This window comes from Peromyscus californicus, unplaced genomic scaffold (assembly GCF_007827085.1).
Source record: "Peromyscus californicus insignis strain IS unplaced genomic scaffold, ASM782708v3 Scaffold_21__1_contigs__length_65335640, whole genome shotgun sequence".
In the NCBI taxonomy this organism is placed as follows: Eukaryota; Metazoa; Chordata; class Mammalia; order Rodentia; family Cricetidae; genus Peromyscus; species Peromyscus californicus.
In genome coordinates this window covers 14147167-14168021 of record NW_026294514.1, presented here as the reverse complement: position 1 = coordinate 14168021, position 20855 = coordinate 14147167, and the positions used below count along the sequence as shown (strand labels likewise).

The 20855-nt window shown below is 38.9% G+C and overlaps 1 protein-coding gene across 36 annotated transcripts in view; it reads right to left on the bottom strand.

Moving 5' to 3' along the window:
* The window catches only part of Abi2 (abl interactor 2), a 94468-nt gene that overhangs the window by 32750 nt on the left and 40863 nt on the right, over nt 1-20855 (bottom strand). For 2 of the 36 annotated variants that reach the window (XM_052749624.1, XM_052749625.1), the window contains exons 2-9: nt 20222-20250; nt 19584-19798; nt 17802-17819; nt 11878-11975; nt 8741-8887; nt 7929-8053; nt 6081-6263; nt 911-1069 (exon numbers count right to left, since the gene is read on the bottom strand). In XM_052749624.1, coding sequence (XP_052605584.1) covers nt 911-1069; nt 6081-6263; nt 7929-8053; nt 8741-8887; nt 11878-11975; nt 17802-17819; nt 19584-19798; nt 20222-20250 — 974 coding nt within the window. The remainder of the gene's footprint in view (nt 1-910; nt 1070-6080; nt 6264-7928; nt 8054-8740; nt 8888-11877; nt 11976-17801; nt 17820-19583; nt 19799-20221; nt 20251-20855) is intronic. The other 34 variants (XM_052749595.1, XM_052749598.1, XM_052749596.1 and 31 more) reach the window with 19 other exon arrangements.

The following is a 20855-nucleotide window of genomic DNA, read 5'->3' as shown; positions in this document are numbered from 1 at the left end:
CTACATTCCTGTAGTCAAGGTGCCTAAAATTTTCTTGAATTCTCTAGGAAATGAACAAAATGCTGATTATGTGTAGCATTAAATGTACAAGGTTAGTTTTTCTGTATATATGATTCAATTCTTTATTTCAATTGTTATACATGGATCAATTTCACCAAGTCCCTCATACCCATAAGGGTATTTGATGTGGTAACTGAGTTCAGACAGTTTGACTGCCTAATGCCAACACCTTCATGTGTATCCAACTTTACTTGTAATTCATAAAGCAATGATGTCTTTTATTAAACAAAAAGAAACTACTGCTCTTCTATATACGCCACTTGAGACAGGATCCCACTCTGCAGCCTAGGCTGCTACTCTCCTGCCCCTACACCACATGAGTGCTGAAATACAAGTAAGCACATCCATGTCTAGCTCAGGATTAGTTTTTAAAAGCAAATTACCATACAGGATGGGACTCCTTAGCTTTACACCAAGTCATGTGTTGACTTTTTAAAGTAGAATCAGTATTATTAAAAACTTAGTATTCTTAGTATTCATTCATTCATTCATTCTTCTACCCATTCAACAATCATTGTTTTAAAATTTATTTATCTGTATTTTATGTACATTGGTATTTTCCTGCATGTGTGTCTGTGTGAAGGTGTCAAATACCCTGGAACTGGAGTTACAGACAGTTGTGAGGTGCCGTGTGGGAGCTGGAAATTGAACCCAGGTCCTCTGGAAGAGCAGTCAGTGCTCTTAACCACTGAGCCATCTCTCCAGTCCCTCAACAAAAATCTTAACTACCTATTACATATGGGATAACCACCTACTGTGTATGGGTTAATTATGTGTAACTAAGAGTTTTGTTTTGTTTTAAGGCTCAATGCAAAAGAAATGGAAAGAAATGGCAAAAGCAAAGTCTAACCTGGATTCTGGTTATAAAAAGGCCCTCCATTCATCTGACTCTGAAGGCTTGTCTGTGACGTTATGGAAGGAGGCCGTCTATAGGGCAACGAGCCCCCTATTGTAGGTGGCGTATGGCGAGAGGCAGGCCGATTCATGCTGTAGAACTGAACAGGATGACCTGGGAAAGGAACAGAACACAAATACCTCATTAAAAGAAACTTATCTCAGATAATGAAATACTTTAGATACATTACTCACTTTCTAATAAGATTATTAAAAATAACAGTAGTTAGCCAACTTACAAGACGACAGCTGTTACTCTGCTGACGCTATCAAAGCACAGAGTAGGAAAGAAAAAAAGCTACACTCGAAATCAAAATTAATTAACACTGTGACTTTCTTAATCATTTGACCATGTTTTAAAAGCACCACAATTATGTTGGCTGGTGGCGGCGGTGGTGGTGGTGGTGGCGGCGGCAGCGGTGGCGGGGGCAGTGCACGCCTTTAATCCCAGCACTCGGGAGGCAGAGGCAGGGGATCTCTGAGTTCGAGGCCAGCCTGGTCTACAGAGTGAGTTCAGGACAGCCAGGACTACACAGAGAAACCTTGTCTTGAAAAACCAAAAACCAATAAAAAAAAAAAAAAAAAAGCACCACAATTAATTAAAATTTGTATCTCTACTCCAGACTTAGTGTGCCACCCAAAGCTCAATCTCTAGTGCAGTAGTTCTCTTCCAGGGGTGGAAATCAGATATCCTGCCTATTAGAGATTTGCACTGCAATTCACAACAGCAGCAAAATTATGGTTGTGAAGTAGCAACGAAAATAATTTTATGGTCGGGGTTCCCACAGCATGAGGAACTGTATTAAAGGGCCGCAGCATTAGGAAGGTTGAGAACCACTGGGCTAGAACATCAGTGTTGAAGGGAACAGCTCTAACGCTGACTGGGTCATGAGGGTTCTGCTTTCATGAATGAACAATGACATTATCAAAAGAGTGGATTTTCTCCTTTTTTATCCTATAGTCTCTCACCAGACAAGGCCCCTTGATATTGAATATTCTGCCTCCAAAACTATGAGCCAAACAGACTAATTTAATTTATAAGTAATCTAGTCTGCAGTATTGTTACAGCACACAAAACTATAGATAAAGTTTCCCCCTCCTCTCCAAAAAATAAATTATAATTTAAAGCAGTCACTAAACACTGGAGACTAAACAAAGAATGACATTCTGGGAAAGAAAAAAGAATAATGTTTGATACAATCTTATTCTAAAATAATGGTGGAGATAAGTTATCAAGGAAAGTTGTTTAAAAGGAAACAAAGTATTTCAACAAAACACTTGATGCCGTAACTCCAAGTCAAACCCGTCTTTAAACAACACAAAATATTCACCTTCCTGTAGCTAGAGCATGCCTTAAAATTAGTTTACAAAATTTGTATCAGCACCTCAGAAACCTACCCACATTTACCGCTCATTTGAACCTATTTCACCTCTTCAGAATTATTCACAGCTAACATCAACTGGAAATATTCTTTCCTAATCCATCTAGTTTCCTAAGAATTCAAATCCCAGTCTTTACCTTGCCCTGACCCTCACCTTGTCTCCACCAGCAGGGGCCCTCTGGAGCAGCATTAGAACACACTCCAGTGAGCAACAGGACATGGGAAGGAGAAGGGATGACAGGAAGACAAGAGAGGGAGATGGTACATGAGGAAGGAAAGAGGAGCACCGGGCAGAAGAAGAAATAAAGGTACTAGCCCAGGAGCTTCAAAATAAAATCAACACCATTATGAATTTTATAAAGATGGACCCAGTCTAAAATTGCATGTCTTAAGTCTACAGTGAGATTCAGACACTACATCGAATAGGCTCAGCAGTTAAGAGCACTTGTTGCTCTTGCAGAGGACCTGGGTTTGGTTCCCAGCACCCACATGGCAGCTCACAATCATACTCCATTAACTACAGATGCAGGGGATCCAACGCCTTCTGCTGATGTGCTTGGGCACCAGGCAGGCATGTGATGAACATACATACATTCAGGTCAAACATTCATACACATAAAAATAAAATAAATATAAAAAACAATTTTTTTGGAGAGTTTCAAGACAGAGTTTCTCTGTGTAGCCCTGGCTGTCCTGGAACTCTCTCTGTAGCTCAGGCTGGCCTCAAATTCAAAGAGATCCATCTGCCTCTGCCTCCTGAGTGCTGGGATTAAAGGCGTGCGCCGCCGCCGCCGCCGCCGCCGCCGCCGCCGCCGCCGCCGCCGCCGCCGCCGCCGCCGCCGCCGCCGCCACCACTGGCTTAAAAGGACAATTTTAAAGACATCTATTTATATAAACTAAAGCTAGAACCATTAGTACCCCACCCCCAAAATGGCACATGAAAGGATGCCCAGCCTCAGCACTCATTAGAGATATGCAAATTAAAACTGCATAAAAAACCACTGAAGTTTAAACAAAAAATGTAGTTACTTTTTTTGATAATTTGATAATTTCTTTAAAGGTTAAATATTCCAAGCATGTGGTGCATGTCTTTAATCCACCACTGAGAGGCAGAGGCAGGCAAATTTCTAAGTTCCAGGTCAACCAGGGCTACACAGTGAGACCCTATCTCAAAATAAAATAAACACATTATACATTCCCTTTACAACACAACCTAACAATTCTATTCCCTAGGAATTCACCCAGACGACATGACCTGAACTCACACAGAAACCTGTACAGAAATGTTTACGGCAGCAGTACTCAGAACCCTCCAAACTGAAAACTGACTGAACGTCCTTCAACTTGGAATGGCCCACGATGTAGCATCCACAGAAGAGCACTGCCAACTGTCAGAGGGAACACGAAAAGGAACAGAATACCTCAGCCAAGTTCCTAGCCACACCACCAGACCCAGCCGGCTCACCCTCTGTCCACCTCTTCCATTTGTCTGTCTGCATCCGTTCTCGGGCACAGGTCAACAGTGACCAAACAACAGGGTGAAGTGAAAAGAGGCATGGAGGTTATCGGAGGGGTGACATACTGTTCTAGGTCCTACCTGTGGTGGTAGCTACAGGGTACATGTAAAGAACTCACTACATTTACACCTCAAAAGGCAAACTGTACACATTTTATACCTTCAAATAAAAAGTTAAGGAGCTTTCCTTTATGTTTTAAAAATAACTTTCTACTTACACAATAAATGTCTACTTGTTTAACACCATGAATCACCCTTTTACTTGGGGGGTACGGGTGGGGGTGGTCCTCGGTCCTCTATTACGCAGCACTGTCTGGCCTGAAACTCACTGTAGAGTAGCCTGGAACTCAAGAGATCCACCTGTCTCTGCCTCCTGGGTGGCAGAGTTAAAGGCGTGCACCACCAGGCCTGGCCAAGCACGTATTTTTAAATTATCATTTAATTACTAAAATTCTTAGTGAGGGGTCATTTATTATTTCTGCGTCGATAGCATCAGCAAGATTCTTAACTAGCTGGACTAGTGTACCTACAGCTGCATAACTCCATCAAACGACTGTCTGTATTTTCGCTCATCCGTTACAGAAAGTCTTCTTCCTAAGGACTATATAGAAGATACCGCAATAGAACACCATCCAAAACCCTATTTGGACAAAGATGTCTTTTAAAACATGTTTTATTAGTAGCCAGATGGTGGTGCATGCCTTTAATCCCAGCACTCGGGGCGCAGAGGCAGGTGGATCTCTGAGTTTGAAGCCAGCCTGGTCTACAGAGTGAGTTCCAGGATAGCCAGAGCTACACAGAGAAACCCTGTCTCAAAAGAAAAAAAAAAAAGAACCTATTTACTAACCAGCATCATATTAACTGTTCAATGTCTTCTGAGGTAACTGGGTCTTTACCACTTATCCAGCAAGACGTATTTGAGGTTGAGCTCTTTAAAATGATGATTACATTTATTTATACAGAGGGTGCACTCATACCACAGTGTGAGAGTGTGTGTGTGTGTGAGAGAGAGAGAGAGTGTGTGAGAGAGAGAATGTGCGCGCGCGCGCGCGCGCGCGCGCACGTGTGTGTGTGTGTGCGTGCGTGCGTGTGCGTGTGCGTGTGCGTGTGCGTGTGTAGATTAGAGAACATACAGGACCTGGTTTTCTCTTTCCACCATTCTGTGTGTGTGTGTGTGTGTGTGTGTGTGTGTGTGTGTGTGTGTGTGTGTAGATTAGAGAACATACAGGACCTGGTTTTCTCTTTCCACCATTCTCTGTGTGTGTGTGTGTGTGTGTGTGTGTGTGTGTGTGTGTGTGTGTACATTAGAGAACATACAGGACCTGGTTTTCTCTTTCCACCATTCTGGGTCCCAGGGATCCAAACTCTAGTTGTCAGGCTGGGCTGATAACTCATCTCCCTAACACTAGATTGAAATCTTACGTAAAACACCCGTCAACTTAAATAGTCCTGAAGTCCTTTAGAAGTATAGTTAATGAGTTTCTGGTACTACTAAAATATAAGCAAAAATTCCATTATAATAAACACAGAGGTTTGTAATTTGTTATATAAAATATTACATTAAAATATATTTTTCAACTGTCATATGCTTGTTTTTGCTAATTACTTCACCTGCAATATTATTAATGTGTGTACTCATACAAATGTTATATGCAGAAACATGTGCATGTGAATAATTGAACATGCAAAAGCCAGAGGTCAACCCTTGTGTCATTCCTCAGGAGGCATCAACCTTGTGTTTTCACTGTCTCTCCCTGGCCCTGACCCATTAGGACAGGCTCACTAGACAGGAAGCCCCAGTGCCCACCTGCCTCCAGCTCCCCCACTGGGATTACAAACATATAGCACCCTGCCTGGCTTTGGGTCCTGGAGACAGAACTCAGGTCCTCGTGCTCGCACAGCAAGCACCTTACCACCTATGCCAATGCCCCAGCTCCCTGTAACAGTTCTACAGTTAAGTTTTCAAGACGCCATACCATGTTCACAAGTCTTCAACAGATAAAGTAAAGCAGTATTTATGTTTGTGCTACTTCATTGGGCAAATGTTATCATAGACTTGAGCTTAATTTTCTCAGTAAATTCTTTGTTCACATACCACTTTCTGACTAAAATACTAACAATTATTAAAAAAAAAAAAAAAGTAAAACCAAACCAACAAATATCATGAAGCTGAAGTTTCTGGCAAGAATGGCCAAATGACTGGATCTGTCTGCCATGCCAATACTCACCTGTGGGGGGATTGGAAGAAATAACAGGGGGAGTTGGAGAAGTGAAGCCATCAGCAAGGGTCTGTGCACCCCCAGCAGCAGCATCCGGGGCAGTGGAGGAGGGGACAGTAGCAGGAACAAGAGGGGTAGGAACAGATGCAGAAGTAGCAGGAAGGGGAGGAGTGCCAGCAGAGCCAGCAGGGGCTGATGGGAAAGAGGAGTAAGAGGCAGCATTAATAAGCCAGTCATATTAGCATTAGAAAAGGCATTGGAATATTAAGAGTATTCAGTGCTTAACACTAGCCAAAGGAATAGAGCATTGAAAAGGAATGGTTAAGGTTATTATGTGAGCAACAAATAATTCAAGATGCTCAGGTAGTATAGAAAAATGTTAGTTAAAAACAAACATTCCTTTTTACCTGAAAGTCACTAACCTAGGAGAAAACTGCTTTCTACATACTGTTATTTTTATCATGACATGTCCTATGTATATAAACTATAGTACCTTAAAAAAGCAACAATATACTATTAGAATTACAACACGAATCAGAAAACAGGCACATATTCCAGACAGTATCTTATTAGAGAGAGAGAGAGAGAGAGAAAGAGAGAGAGAGAGAGGGAGGGAGGGAGGGAGGGAGGGAGGGAGGGAGGGAGGAACTAAGAAACTTAAAACAAACATGCACAAAATTTTTCATGATTTTTGTAAAAAGGTATTGTCTGTTTGCATTATTATAATTAAATATGTTGTTTTGGTTTTGGAGACAAATTCTGACTACATAGCCATTTGGCTCCTAGATTCTCTTGCCTCAGCCTACGCACGCTAGATTACAGGCATGAACCACAACCTACTTTGTGACAGTCTATCATGCTGGGTTTGGAGTTGGTTTTATTTTAGTTTGGTTTGGTTTTTGGTTTTCTGAGACAGGATTTCCCTGTGGAGCCTGGCTGTCCTAGAACTTGCTCCGTAGACCAGGCTAGCCTCAAACTCAAATATCTATCTGCCTCTGCATCCTGAGTACTGGGCTAAAGGCATGCGCCAACATACTCAACTTATTCTGCTAGTTTTTTTAATAAAGAGTTTTATTTACACATGTGTAAGCCTAAAGGACGTTATGTGTGCCATCTGCATGTAGACGTTCAGAGGCCAGAAGCGAGTGTTGGATCAGCTGGAGCCACCCAGCGTGGGTGCTGAAACCACACCTGGGTCTTTCTACAGGAGCAGTAAGGGCTCTTAATCAACGAACTGTCTCTCCAGCCCCTCTCTTGATGTTTTTGTGTTCATGCTTCTAAAACTAAATTCAAACTCTGGGTTTTCAAATCAAACAAATACATTTTTCTGTTTCAGGGAGGAGGGGGAATAGTTTTTCAGAAACTACTGAATTATAATGCTCCTTTAAATTTACATCTCTCATCCTTTGTTACCAAATTGGTTCTCAAAGCAAGTCCTCACCATTTCCCAGGAAGTGTACTGCTCGAACACTAACTGAAACTAAAATAGTAGCACACACCATAAGAACGTGAACCCTCAAGCACCAACTGAACTAGCCGCAAAGACATAAAGCAAAGGGCAGACAAGTAGAGAGACCGTGGGGTAATGAAGACCACTGAACAGGAACACAAGTGTCTGCAGACTGCCAACACCTACCGTGTGCTAAGGAGATCCTCTTTAAAATTTTCATTAGGAAGAAAACCCATTGTAGGAGACTCTGGGTTCAACAGCCAGCAACACACAAACACACTCTTTCTCACATACACACACTCGCATGGGCACACACACACAAAACCAAGACAACTCACTATAATTCAATAACAAACTGAATTCAAATGGGCAGAAGAAAGCAGAGTAAATGAGCACTGCCGCTTTACCTGGAAAGACGCTGGGAGGGGATGGCGTGGGGACAGCGATGGGGACCCCCACACTCCCACTGCCACTGTTCTCCCGGCTGCTGCTGCGACTACTGGGGTGGCTCCCTCCACTACTCCCACTGCTGCTGGAGGAAAAAGAGCCACCAAAGAGTGAGTGCAGAGAACACGAGAGCAGGACTCCCAAGCAGTTCTGAAATGATAGCTACAAGAAATCAAATTCAAAAAACTTCCAGTTCAAACATGAATTCTTAATAAGTAAGGAGAAAACCTGAGTTCAGTACACTTGTTTTGATACCTATTTATGAGGTCTATCTTGTAATTTTTTTTAAGAAATCCTCTATAAATGTAAGGGCAAATTGTTCGTGCTTAACACATCAAAATAATAAATATTACCTTTTATATCCGGGTTTAATACCTATCTGAAGAAACTTATAGTAAGTTTTACTAGATTATTTGATTTCAGTATGTAATGGCACGGTGATATACGAACATTTTAGTATGAATAGTTTTTCATCTGTAAATTTCCACAAAAAAATAACTTGCAATTTTCATTCCTGGTTAATAACGTTTTTTGAATTAACTTAGGTTTTATTTTGTTGGTAAGTTTATACTTTGAGATGGCTTTTGAACCTTCCTGGCTGCTCAAAGTTGTATCAGAGCATGAGGAGAGAGAGGAAGAATTAGATGAGGTTTGGGAGAGCAGAGTGAGAAAAAGAACTTAGTGCTTGGAAAATGAGAGAGATTAACTCGAGTTATCTGAACAGATTATGGTACTCTGACCATCGTGTTTTGCACTGAGGTAGAGAAAATACCTGTAAGTTCGATTTCTTTGATTCACAGAAGCTGTCCTCACAGGGCTCTGCTGCGAGGGAGCCATATTACGGGTTGGGCTAGGTACGTAATCATTTGGTACCACTGGAGGACGCACTGGCTCCAGTGTGCGGTAAGGGGAGTGCCGCCTACAAAAAGAAGAGCGTATGTATGGTGTGATTAATAAGTTTCGGCACGATCAATTCCGAGTTGCCAGTGAAATACAATTTGTAGCAGAGATAGGAAATGTGGTTTGACCCAGCTATCAATTTGTCTTCCTACGGTACAACTCTTCCACCATTAGAGAGAGTTCTGGTGAGTATGTAGTGTAAATTTCAGTCTCCAACCTCATTTCCCTATGCTAATGTAATTTTGTTCATTTAGTCACAGAAAACACAAGTTTTCCATTGTTTCAGCCAATGTTTCCTAGACTCCACTCTTAGAAGAATTTGAATTATTTTAGTATCATGTCAAAATCTCCCAAATGCACTGAATGAATGCACTAATTATCTTCTTCTCCTCTCTCTCCCTAACCAAAGATATTTAAAAATACAGACGACAGATCTAGATTTTTGGAGTCACAACCTCCACACGATGATCAGTATCAGCCATAACTCACTCCCCTTTTTACACACTAAACACATGGTAATTCAGGATGGATTGCTACTTAAAAATGTACTGCTTCGTGTCATTCTCCATTTTCACCCCCTTTCTCCCTCAGCTTCACCTTGATTGCTCCGCTCTTTCCTCCTCAGAGTTCAACACTGACGGGAATTTTCAAAGACTCCTTAGGTCCCTCTACCCCAGTTACTTTCAACTGTAGAGCCCAAACCAGACCATGTTACTAACACATTGTTTTCCTTTTCCCCATCTCCTTCCAAGGAAGAACAGGAAACCAGAGAGGAAATGCAGCACAACAGTACGGCCTGGAGCACGGCTCAGCACTCACTCGGTTGTTTTCAAGGAACCAAATCCTTCAGGACAATGATGTCTTCTAGGTGAGAGGAGGGCTTTAAAAGAATCTGTCATCCCAAGGTTTGAAAATTCAAAAGCTTTCTTCTCTTGCAAGGGGATGCTGCTCAACTGGCTCTTCTATTTCTCAGTAACTCACTCCCAACCAGGTTCCCAGAGTTTCTTTAAGAATTGCTTTCCTGGCCACTTGGGCTCATTGGCTTTGAATGGGGTTTCTTTTTCTTTCTTTTTTCTTTATTTTTTTTTTTTGTGTGTGTGTGGGGGGGGGGGGTTTCTAGTCAGGGTTTCTCTGTGTAGCCCTGGATGTCCTAGAATTAACATCTCAAACTCACAGAGATCCACCTGCCTCTGCCTCTGGAGTGCTGGGATTAAAGGCGTGCACCACCACCACCCAAATGAGATTATTTTTCAAAGGCACTGTTGACTCTACTTCCCTTAGGCATTATTAAACAAAATAGTTAACAACTCAAATAAATAAGGGACACTCTATGTGCTACTGTGTCAAAAGGAAAGGAAGGGATGCCACAACTCTGAACTGAAAATATTTTTTTAAAATTCAAGCATCTTTGAAATTAGAATGCATATATAAATTTATGTATATATCAGACAATTGATCTTAAAGTCTACTTGTGATAATGTTTCCACACACTAAAACGTGCCATTCTACCTTCACTAACTGAAAGTGCTCCAGGAAAACAATGATACGAACAAGGTTAAAAAGGTAAAATAAACAGGAGGAAGAGGAGTAATAGGTGAGCGGGCAAAGACTAAAGAAAACAGCCATCACCATCAAGTGGACCAATGGAACTTAGCCACTCTGGTCTCGAAGGAGCAGCTGAACTAATGCTAACACCCAAAAAAATGCATTACTAGTGCATGAGTCCATGAGTCCAAAATCTGAGTGCAGAAGAAATTTTCATTTTACTAGAGACTTGATAACATTAACTTAACCGCTTACAAATTCCATTAGGTAGTACACCTGAGGAAATGGAAGTCATTCTACAGGAAAACAAAGGAAACACTTCCTCTGGACCATCACACGCTACAATGTCATGTTCATTCTACCTTGAAGTTTAAATCTTATTTGACCAGCTAGATTCTTTCCCCTGTATTCTAAGAACAAAAAGGTCACTTTAGATAAAGCCTAAACTGGATTACAGGCACAAACCTGTAATCCCAGCATTCCAAAATTTGAGGAAGAGGCAATCAAGAGTTCAAGACCAATACGGGCTACATTATATAGTGACACCTGGCTTAAAAAACAAAAATAAATTCATTAAATAAAACCATCCTATTCCTGGTTTCACATTTTGTTTTGTTTTCTACTGATCAAACTCTAATCCCCTTCCAACATATCAACCATGATATTTCAATTTGCCTTTGTCCTATCCGAATCCAAAGTGACTGACTGAGTTTTGACAGGGGAGGGCATTTTTTTGTGGTTTGCCAGTTTCCTTTTTTTTTTTTTTTTTTTGAGAAAGTATCACAAAGACAATAGTTCTGAAAGCATTTGTCTTTCTTGTCTTACACATTTTTAAAAATCCAACTTGCAGTACAGTGACCCTGGAAAGTTGGTAGAGGACAAATATGCCCCTTTACAGATGAAAAAACTAAATTGTTGACAAACTGACCATAGAACAAACAGCAGAGTTAACCAGAATTTCAGTCAACCAGTTCTGGATTACATTATACCCACTTAATCACAAACTTCAACCATGATAAAGCTAGGATATACTGTACAAGAAAAAGTCACACTTTGCTGCTAACTGGTAATTTAAAAAATAAAGTCAACTCCACAGCCTAAATCAGAGCTCAAAAATATAAAAGGTTAGAACAGCCTGATAAATGCAGCTGCATTATAAAAGGATCATTAACATTTTCTAAGAAAAAAGAATTAAAGTTAGACTTCACTTTATAATTAACCATAAATTTAGGCGAGGATTTTGTATCAATTTAAAACTCACTACAAAAATAATTTCTCAACAACCACTTTTAAAGTATAAATATGTGCTTACCAGAAAAAAAAAAAAGAAAGTAAGTTACACACACAAAGGTAACACTACGAAGAAAATATTCTCCCTACTAATTTACATAGAGACTGGTTTGTTCTGTTTTGTTTCTTTAACACAACAGTACACAACATGGTTTTCTATTACTTTATACTCACCCAAGTGTCCCCTTTCCTGACATAGGGGGACTTGGAGGTTTCTGAGTTGGAGGTGTTGTACGTGGCAGCCCACCCATCTTCATATTCTGGGTACTCACCTAAAAAGATGTTAAAGAAAACACAACTTAACATCTCTGCAGTAAACGAAGTGGCATTGGAAAATAAGGAGGGGAAGGTTTAAATAAGAAAACAATTAGAGGCCATGCAATTCGTGTGCAATTCCTACTCTACCATTCTGCAGTTGTACTCAAAGGACTCTTCCTAAAGTATTTTCACATTTGTTTCAACTTGTATGTGAAGAATTTATTTGCCATTAGGCCATCACACCAACAGATCACTGGTTAGACTACCTGATATTACACTTAGCTAAAATCAAATAATATAGTTATAAAAAACTTTAGTGGTAACAAAAATATAACTCAGTTAGAAACAATAAGCTCTTTAATCAATTCTTCATTTGGGGATTGTTTCCTTTAGATAGCAAGTATATCATAAAACATATTTCTCAGCTCAAAATATGCAATTATGCATATGTCCAGTTGTAACTAGAGAATATAAAATACAGATAAATTGTATGATGTACAAAGAAAGTTCAGCTCTTTAAACTTGTGAATCACTCTCACAATTCAGATTTAATGTTCTCCTTATTCGGAAATCACCTACCTGAACGCTGCTAGAAGGTCAAGGCAATGTCAGTCAGGGCTGAGGTAACCCATCACTGAGGACACAAAAGCCACTGTCATTGTATGACTTCTAGTGGGAATTAAACCCACACAGGCCCAAAGTGAAGGCTAACTGAGGAATGAGACAGTGTGACATAGTCCTGAGTCAGAGATGGACCATGACCACATTCATAGTTCTATTCCCAAATGAAATTTCAAATACAGGAAAGATGGGCAATCTGGGAATAATGATGCCATCAAAAGAGTATGTCAGCACATGTAGAAAACCCCTAAACATCCATTTATCTTATAAGGAGTCAGTAAGGAATACAGTGCAAGGCAACCTCACATTGTTCAAGACTACCAGTAGACTAAATTACCATTCACAAAGCAGATCCATACATACTCTATGTTTAAGTCCCTATTATCTTGGACTGCCATCATCACAACACAATATCAAGTTTCTCATAATACTATCTTCAGAATTAAAATTTATACTTACAACATAAAAGGGTAAGATATTATACCATTGAAGTTGGAAGAGAATTATAATTTTTTAATACAAATATATATATTTGAGACAGATTCTCATTATGAAGCCCCTAGCTAGCCTGAAACACTATGGAGACCAGGCCAGCCTCGAACTCACTGAGATCCGCCTGTCTCTGCCTCCCAAGTGCTGGAATTAAAAACGTGCATCACTACTCCTGGCCAATTTTAAAATAGAAATTTTATGAAAACAAATCTTAATTATATCAGAGTACTGAGGCTGTCAAAATTAACTCTGGCTAGGGTATATTTTTTAACTTCTAAAATAATAATAATTATACTTATCCAAATAGGCAAGAAAAAATATCAAGCAGTAAACCCTTGAAATGAATAGCCCAGTGAACAAGTTGTGTGTGATGTCAAAACGATCTTTAATGACAAATGGCACCTTTGCAATGTTACCATTTTTAAAGTAAAGCATTTGTCTGAAATCCTTCTGCTGTCACTTTTAAACAATAAATACAAATTATCCTTGTTATCACCCTCTTTAATAAGCAGAGGGTATGTGAATTTTATCTTTAAAATGTCTTAAAAATCAATTCACATTTGAAGAAAATTTTATAAGTAATCTGACAACCACCATAACTTTTTAAAATTGCATGTTTTGATTTATGATCCCACAAGATTTGAGTAGTAACCAAAGTCCTTTAAGCTCAACCTTAAACAACATAAAACCCAAAGTTACTGTAAGTGATGAGGGAGAAGTGACCCGAACACTAGACTACAGTTCACTTTGCTGGAAACAGGAAGGAGAAGGAGCAAGATCGGAAGAAAGACAGAAGAGAATTTTATTCTATATATGGGACAGCTATGATACTTGAAAATAACTTCCCAACTATAATTTGGTTTACGTTTCAATATGTAAGGTGCTTTTATTTAAATTGCAGTACCTTCTCTAAGTCTTCAAGTCTACCCTAGTAATTCAGGAATCTTTTAGTTAAAATTGAATGGGTATATATAAACAAAAATGAATACATTTTATGATCTTTAAATTTCTCAAATGATTGCATTTGTTTGGTTAATAGGTTGGATGAACAACAACTCATTTAAGAACCTAAGTCCCTGTGTAATGTCCAAACCACCTAATTGTACTCATCGCTGACACTGTACTACTCTCTATTAAGGTAAATTTGTTAGTAGTTTCTCAAGCAAATATTCCTCTGTGCTACATAAAACAGTAAGTAGTGTAGAGAATATGAATACAAAAACTTAAGAAAATAGTAGTGACAAAATTCGATGTCTTTATAAAGGGCAAATTTAAAACTATAATTGAATAGTTCAAATCTAAAATAATTTGTTCAAAATTCTTTACTGAATAGATATCATGATCCTAAAAGAAATTTTGAGGTGTTTTAGAGAACATATTATCTGACAAATAAGTTTTCCTGGCGAAACATCTGGCTAAATTATGCTTGTAGTAGAAGACAACATGTGTGAGTGTGCTTGTATGTCTGTACAAACCTAAACGTCAAAAAGGAAAACAAAAATTGCATCTACTTTATAACAGTAACTCCTCTTGAAACGTGTGTGTGCATATGTGTGCTGCAACCACACTGTAACAGTAATTCCTCTTGATGTGTACGCATGTGTGTACACATGCATACCACAGAGTATGCATGTAAAAGTCCAAGAAGAACCTTTGGGTACAACCTCACCTTTTTCCACCTTGTTTGAAACATGATCTCTTTCTGCTGAGTGTAGCAGACTACTTGGTGAACCAACTTCTGGAGATCTCAGGTCTCGTTTCTCATCTCCCTGTATGGTGCAGTGGGATTACAGATGCTTATGCTACTGTCGGACTTCTTGATGTCCACTCAGCAACAAAATAGCTAACATGGTTAACCTGTCAGAATGTGCCTCCATCACTAAGTGACAAATGACCATAGGGCTCACTGCAAATCAATGCATTCGACCAGAGGATACAGCAAGGTGCTACGTAGAGTACTTGTCTAGCACATACAAGGTTCTGGGCCCAAGACAAAGGCAGGAAGGGGGGCTTGGCTCTGAACTTCAGCACTATTTCTGAAGCTGGTCAGCCTCATATCTCTAACTCACCCGTGGATCACCTCTGATATGCAATCTTATACTGACAGATGACCTGCTTCAACAGAACAGTGCATCCTAAAATGATTTGTGATATAGCATTCAGCTGTCAATCACTTGCCAGACTACTATATACAAAAAAAGGGCTCTAGAGGAAAAAAAAGAGTAAAGTGGTCTATAAAAGGATTATATGAGTCATGTTTAAAACAAAGAACCATCTCTATAAATAAGGAATTTTTTTTTCAAAAAAGGAAGCAGTAGTCGTAATGTGGAAAGAAACTGTTAGAAAAAGGTAGTGTGTGACTTTTTCTAGGAAGATGTGAACAAATATCTATTCATCCCAGATATGGCATATGCTAACAACAGACTGGAAAAAGGGTTTCATCCAAGTCTGTGTTGTTGACTTGATGAACGGAATGAGTTATTTACAGAAACGTGAGTGAAGGGTTGCTTACAGAGCACGACAACTCACAGACAACTGCACCAGTCTCTAGAGTCTCCTCCAGGAAGTGTCAAGCACTTGCTATCCTTAGGGAGGACAAGGACCTGCTGAGCAAACTCAGGATCTGTCTCTTGAGCTCTCCTCACCATTCCAAAAGAGATGTTAGTGAGCTGAATCTTGTAGGCCTAGTATGGACAACCATAACTGCTCTGAGTCAAGGTGGCAACAGCCACATCCAGAGTTCCACAAGAGAACATTTCACAGAGAAAACCAAGCTGAGTGGAAACAAAAGGGGTGGGTGGAAAGAGGGAAGGGGGAAAGGAAGAAAGATCAGACGTGGTAGCACATGTCTCTAATTTCAGCACTTGGACGTTGAGTCAGAAGATAGGAGTTCAAGGCCAGCCAGCCTCAACTACACAGTGAGTTCAAAGCCAACTTGGACTAACATGAGACCCTAAAAAGAAAGAATCTGGGGTTGGGGATGCAGAATCAGTAGTTAAGTTCATACTTAATATGCTCAAAGCCCTGGGTTTAATAATCTATTCTTTAAAAAAAATTTAAATACAGAGAGAAAAAATGAGGACTATGAATAATTTTATCTACACACAGATTAGAAGAAGTGGAAAACAGGTGAAGCCCATAAGTTTCTGTCCAACATTATCCTTTGCTATAGTACGATCTAGTATAATTATTATACTAGCACAATCCTTTGGGATTCTAGTGTGAAACTTCTTGGTTCAAAGAGGAAAAATGTTGAGGCATCTTATCCAAGCATAATTTGTATGGGATCTTTCTAGGAAGCCCTCAGGGGACCTATCTCTTACATGAAAACAGACATTCAAGGTCAAGAAAGAAACAAAGCCCAACCCAGAGAAAAGCAGCAGGGAGAACGGCCTGGGGGGAAGGCTAAATAAACATTAAGAGAGTGATCTGCCTATCGCTGTGTCTTTCTTCAGTTACTGTCTCTGGGCATTGCTACCATTTGTAGGTTAACAGGCCAAGAGCCAAAATTTGAATACTGCCTACCTTTTTTAGTCTAGTTCACTTAATTTAGCCATTTTAAACAGAAGGAACCTTCCCACAGTTCCACATATCTAGGTTACCAGCGAGGGAAAGGCTTAGAGCCTACTCTCCAGTGTGACTTTTATGGCCATGGTTACTTCTAGGTAATACAGTCATCCTATCTCTTACCACCAGCTACACTCAAGATATGGGAAACTACAGAGTAACAACAACAAAAACATATTTGAAAAGAAATCACAAAATCTGGCTAAGGAAAAAAAAGAAATGCATGGTAAGTTTGATGAAAATCATTTTAGTGACACTGTATTTGATAGGCTTCTTGAGTATAGCTGAAATGCTTTTATCATGGATCCTTCAAAACACTAAACTATTACACAGGCCACAAAAGGAAAGAGCGCCTTGTTTTGTTTGGGTGTGTGTGGTTTACCTTATTTGGTTGGTTAGTTGGTTTCTAGGGCTAGAGACTGAACCAGGGCCCTCTACGTGCTAGGCAAGTGTGCTAGCACTAAGAAATACCTTCAAACCCTATCTCTAATTCTTAATTTGTATTTTTTTTAACATTATCATGAACTTTGGATGAGGTGCATACAAATAACATTCACCTTTAAAAAGACTTAAGATGAGTTTATATTGAAATATTTTATACAACCACTTTAAAAAGACTATTTTGTAAAATGTACTGCAACTTAAAAAAAGTATATGATGACATTTTTGCTTTTCAATTTTTTGTATTAGAAGTCAAAAGATATTGGCATGTTGTTAACAAATCATATAATTAAGCACACCATTTATAGAATAAAAAGCTATTACACAGGGGGAGAGTTAAAGAAAGCATGTTAGTTGGCCCTCCAATCAATAATAAATTTCCACATTTATAAAGACCCAGATAATTTTCTCTCATAACACTTTACAACAGTGTAACATATTTCAGTTTCACAAAAGCACCCATTCATTCAAATACTTACTAATCACCTAGTGTGTGTTTGGTACTGTTCTAGACACAAAGAACAGGGCAATGAACAAAATAGACAAAAATACCTACCCTCAGGGAACATGAAGACACACAACAAAGTTGCTAGACCAAAATAAATAAAGAGGACTAATTTGTTGGTTTTAAAAGGCCAAAGGAAGAATCTCTCTTTCCTCCCCATATGTAACACTCTCCACCAGAACACAGAATGGAAATCCACCCTGGGATCTCTTACCTTAAATCTAAGCAACCACTTAATGCATAAATGGAGCAAATCAAAGAAAGAGGGAGGGAAGAAAGCAGTGAAAGGTTAGTTGGAACTTCAGGATGTGAAGTCAAAAGAAAGAAAACAAAGAAAACAAGTTAAGCATCAGCATTAACAAAATAATGTCTCAGTAGATCACAGAAAGAGTGGTCAAAGCAGAATGTGTCATGACCAGGCGTTTCATTGATGACATAAAACACTGTTTTATTCAAAACCTTAATTCCTTTAAAGAATTCTTCAAATTAACGACCACTAAACACTACAGTACGAACAACAGAGGCTATAGTCCTAAAAGAAAAATATGTTAAGGATTAAACAAGAATTACATGAAGGAATCATCTTTTATTATATAAACAGGCAAGCACAAATGTGGGTATTTTATATTACAAGTATCTTCTGGCATCAGATTCTGGTAGCAGCCTATAACATTCTACTAGCAAGTGTTAGTCTCCAACAAACTTTCCCCAAGTTAAAATAAATTACAGTTTTAATTAACCATGTAATTATATATCCTATTTTAATATGTTTTAATTAGTCATTAAAATATATGTAGAAATCAACTATAAAATTAAATATCAAATTCTAGGTAATAATGCTTATTCAAAACTCTGAAAAAGCCAGGTGTGGAGGTACACACACACACACACACACACACCTTTAATCCCAGTGCTCTAGAAGCAGAGGCAGCCTGATCACTGTGAGTTCAAGGCCAACCTGGCCTACACAATGAGTTCCAGGCCTGCCAGGGCTAAAATAATAAAACTCTATCTTAAAAAAAAAACCCAAAACCACAACTCTGAAATAAAAGTTGTTTTATAAATAAGCTTATATTTTATGTTTTATTTTTACATAGATAAACATGAAATTTGATACTGATTTCTGGCCAAAATGGTGGTGTATGTTTTATATAAATAGATTTATATCAGAAAAATATCATATGCATGAACTATACAGCTTCAAGATAGACATAAGTGTATATTTATTTGAAGTCATACTTAAAGTGTTTTTCCAATCACTACTGAAATACAAATTGTAAATAATGTACTCAGCTGCAGCTCTAAATGGTTTCCTCAGTGCAATTATCTACTTATAGGAAGTACACTTTTACCCAGCTATAGTTGGTAGGTGTTCTGAAGTGCTAGTGCTAGAACACAGGGCCTTGTGTGTGAAACAGCTCAAAATCTACACTAGGCCACATTCCCAATACTCTACAATTTTGATGATGGTACTTCATATACATACTAGATACTCAATTATCTTTAAAAGATGGCCAAAATTAAAAGCATTGGAAACAAACAATAATTTGAAACTTTTATCTACACTACTCTTATCCAAAAGGTTGAGATACAATTATTCTAGAAAAAAAAAAGCAAGTTCATATTTAACAACATATGCTGTTCTGAAAACTAATGCCAAAAGTCTGCTGATAAATTTTTGAGATAAGAAAAACATTTCAATAATATGCTAGATGATTTTTCTGTCATATTAAATCATTAAAAGATCAGAACAGCTACACTATACTTAATTTGATCTATGCAAGTTATCACCGTAACTAAGCAAATCCCTTTGAAAGATGACTGCTTCTCAACACACAGCACTAAAGAAACACTTAAGGACACAACAGTTAACAATAGTGAGCAATCTTCACAACTGTGTTAAGATTTTGTCCTTTAGGAAATTAAACAGATTTTAAATCTTCCAGAGTCCACTACAGACTATGACTTCTGAAAGCTTGACAAGAACTGCACCTACCTTTACTCCATGTCCAATGTCATCTAGAATTGTGTAATCAATGGGTTTTCGAATGTAACGAACTGGCCGCTCAAGGTTGGCTGGTGCAATAATCTTATGGGTTCTTGAAGTGTTTTTATTGGTAGTCAAAATACCAATTTCTCTTCTTGCAACTTTCTCTTTATGAATATCAACTGTCTGCAAGATATAAAGAAGACAAGACAAAAGACAGATAGCTCTGGTATCCAAATAAATAATAATCAAACATCTCAAGATTTAATATTGCTTCATATTCATTTCATAAACTGTCTTCTCTCTAGACTACTGTCTTTATCCATTTTAACCTAATGCAAGGGTTGCCAAAGCATACCCTCAGATCTAATCTGGCCCACCACCTGATTTTTATAGCCCACATGTTAAAAGCAGAACTTAAAATGTGCATGTGTGCAGGTTTGCATATATGTATGCACACATTGTGCGCACATATATAAATGCTTATGTGTGTGTGATCATATGGAGGGGTACACATGTGTATGTGTATGCTTGTGGATGTGGAGACCAGAAGTCAGCCTTGAGTGTCATTCTTCATAAGCTGTACACCTAGTTTTTTTCAGACAGAATCTCGGATTGAGACATAGGTCTTGTTAATTTGTCTAAACTAGCTGGCCAATCAGTCCCAGGCATCTGTCTGTTTCTGCCTCCCAGCACTGGGATTACAGGTGCACATCACACTGAGCTCTTTACATAGGCTCTGGGGATGGAACCCAAGTCCTTATGGCTGTGCAGCAAACACTGTACCAACCAACTCATTTCCCCAACCCATGGTATCTTTTTCAACAGTTTAAAAATATCAAAATAAAGCCGGGTGGTGGTGGCGCACGCCTTTAATCCCAGCACTTGGGAGGCAGAGGCAGGTGGATCTCTGTGAGTTTGAGGCCAGCCTGGGCTACAGAGGGAGATCCAGGGTAGCCAGGGCTGTTACACAGAGAAACCCTGTCTTGAAACCAACAGCAACAACAAAAGCAAACAAACAAACAAACAAACAAACAAGAGGATCAAAGGCCAGGGTCAGGGGTGCAACACTTGCCTAAGATTTACAAGGCCCTGATTCAATTCCCAGGACCCACCCGCTCCCTCCCAATAAGTCAATCTGACAGAAAAGCTCGTTGGCTTCAGCAAGCTGCTCATAATACAATGCTGATCAAATACTTCATTAGTGTTTATCAAGTGCTCACAGAAAAATCATTTAGTACAAATAATATATATTATTATTTATAGTCTTCTATTATTTGC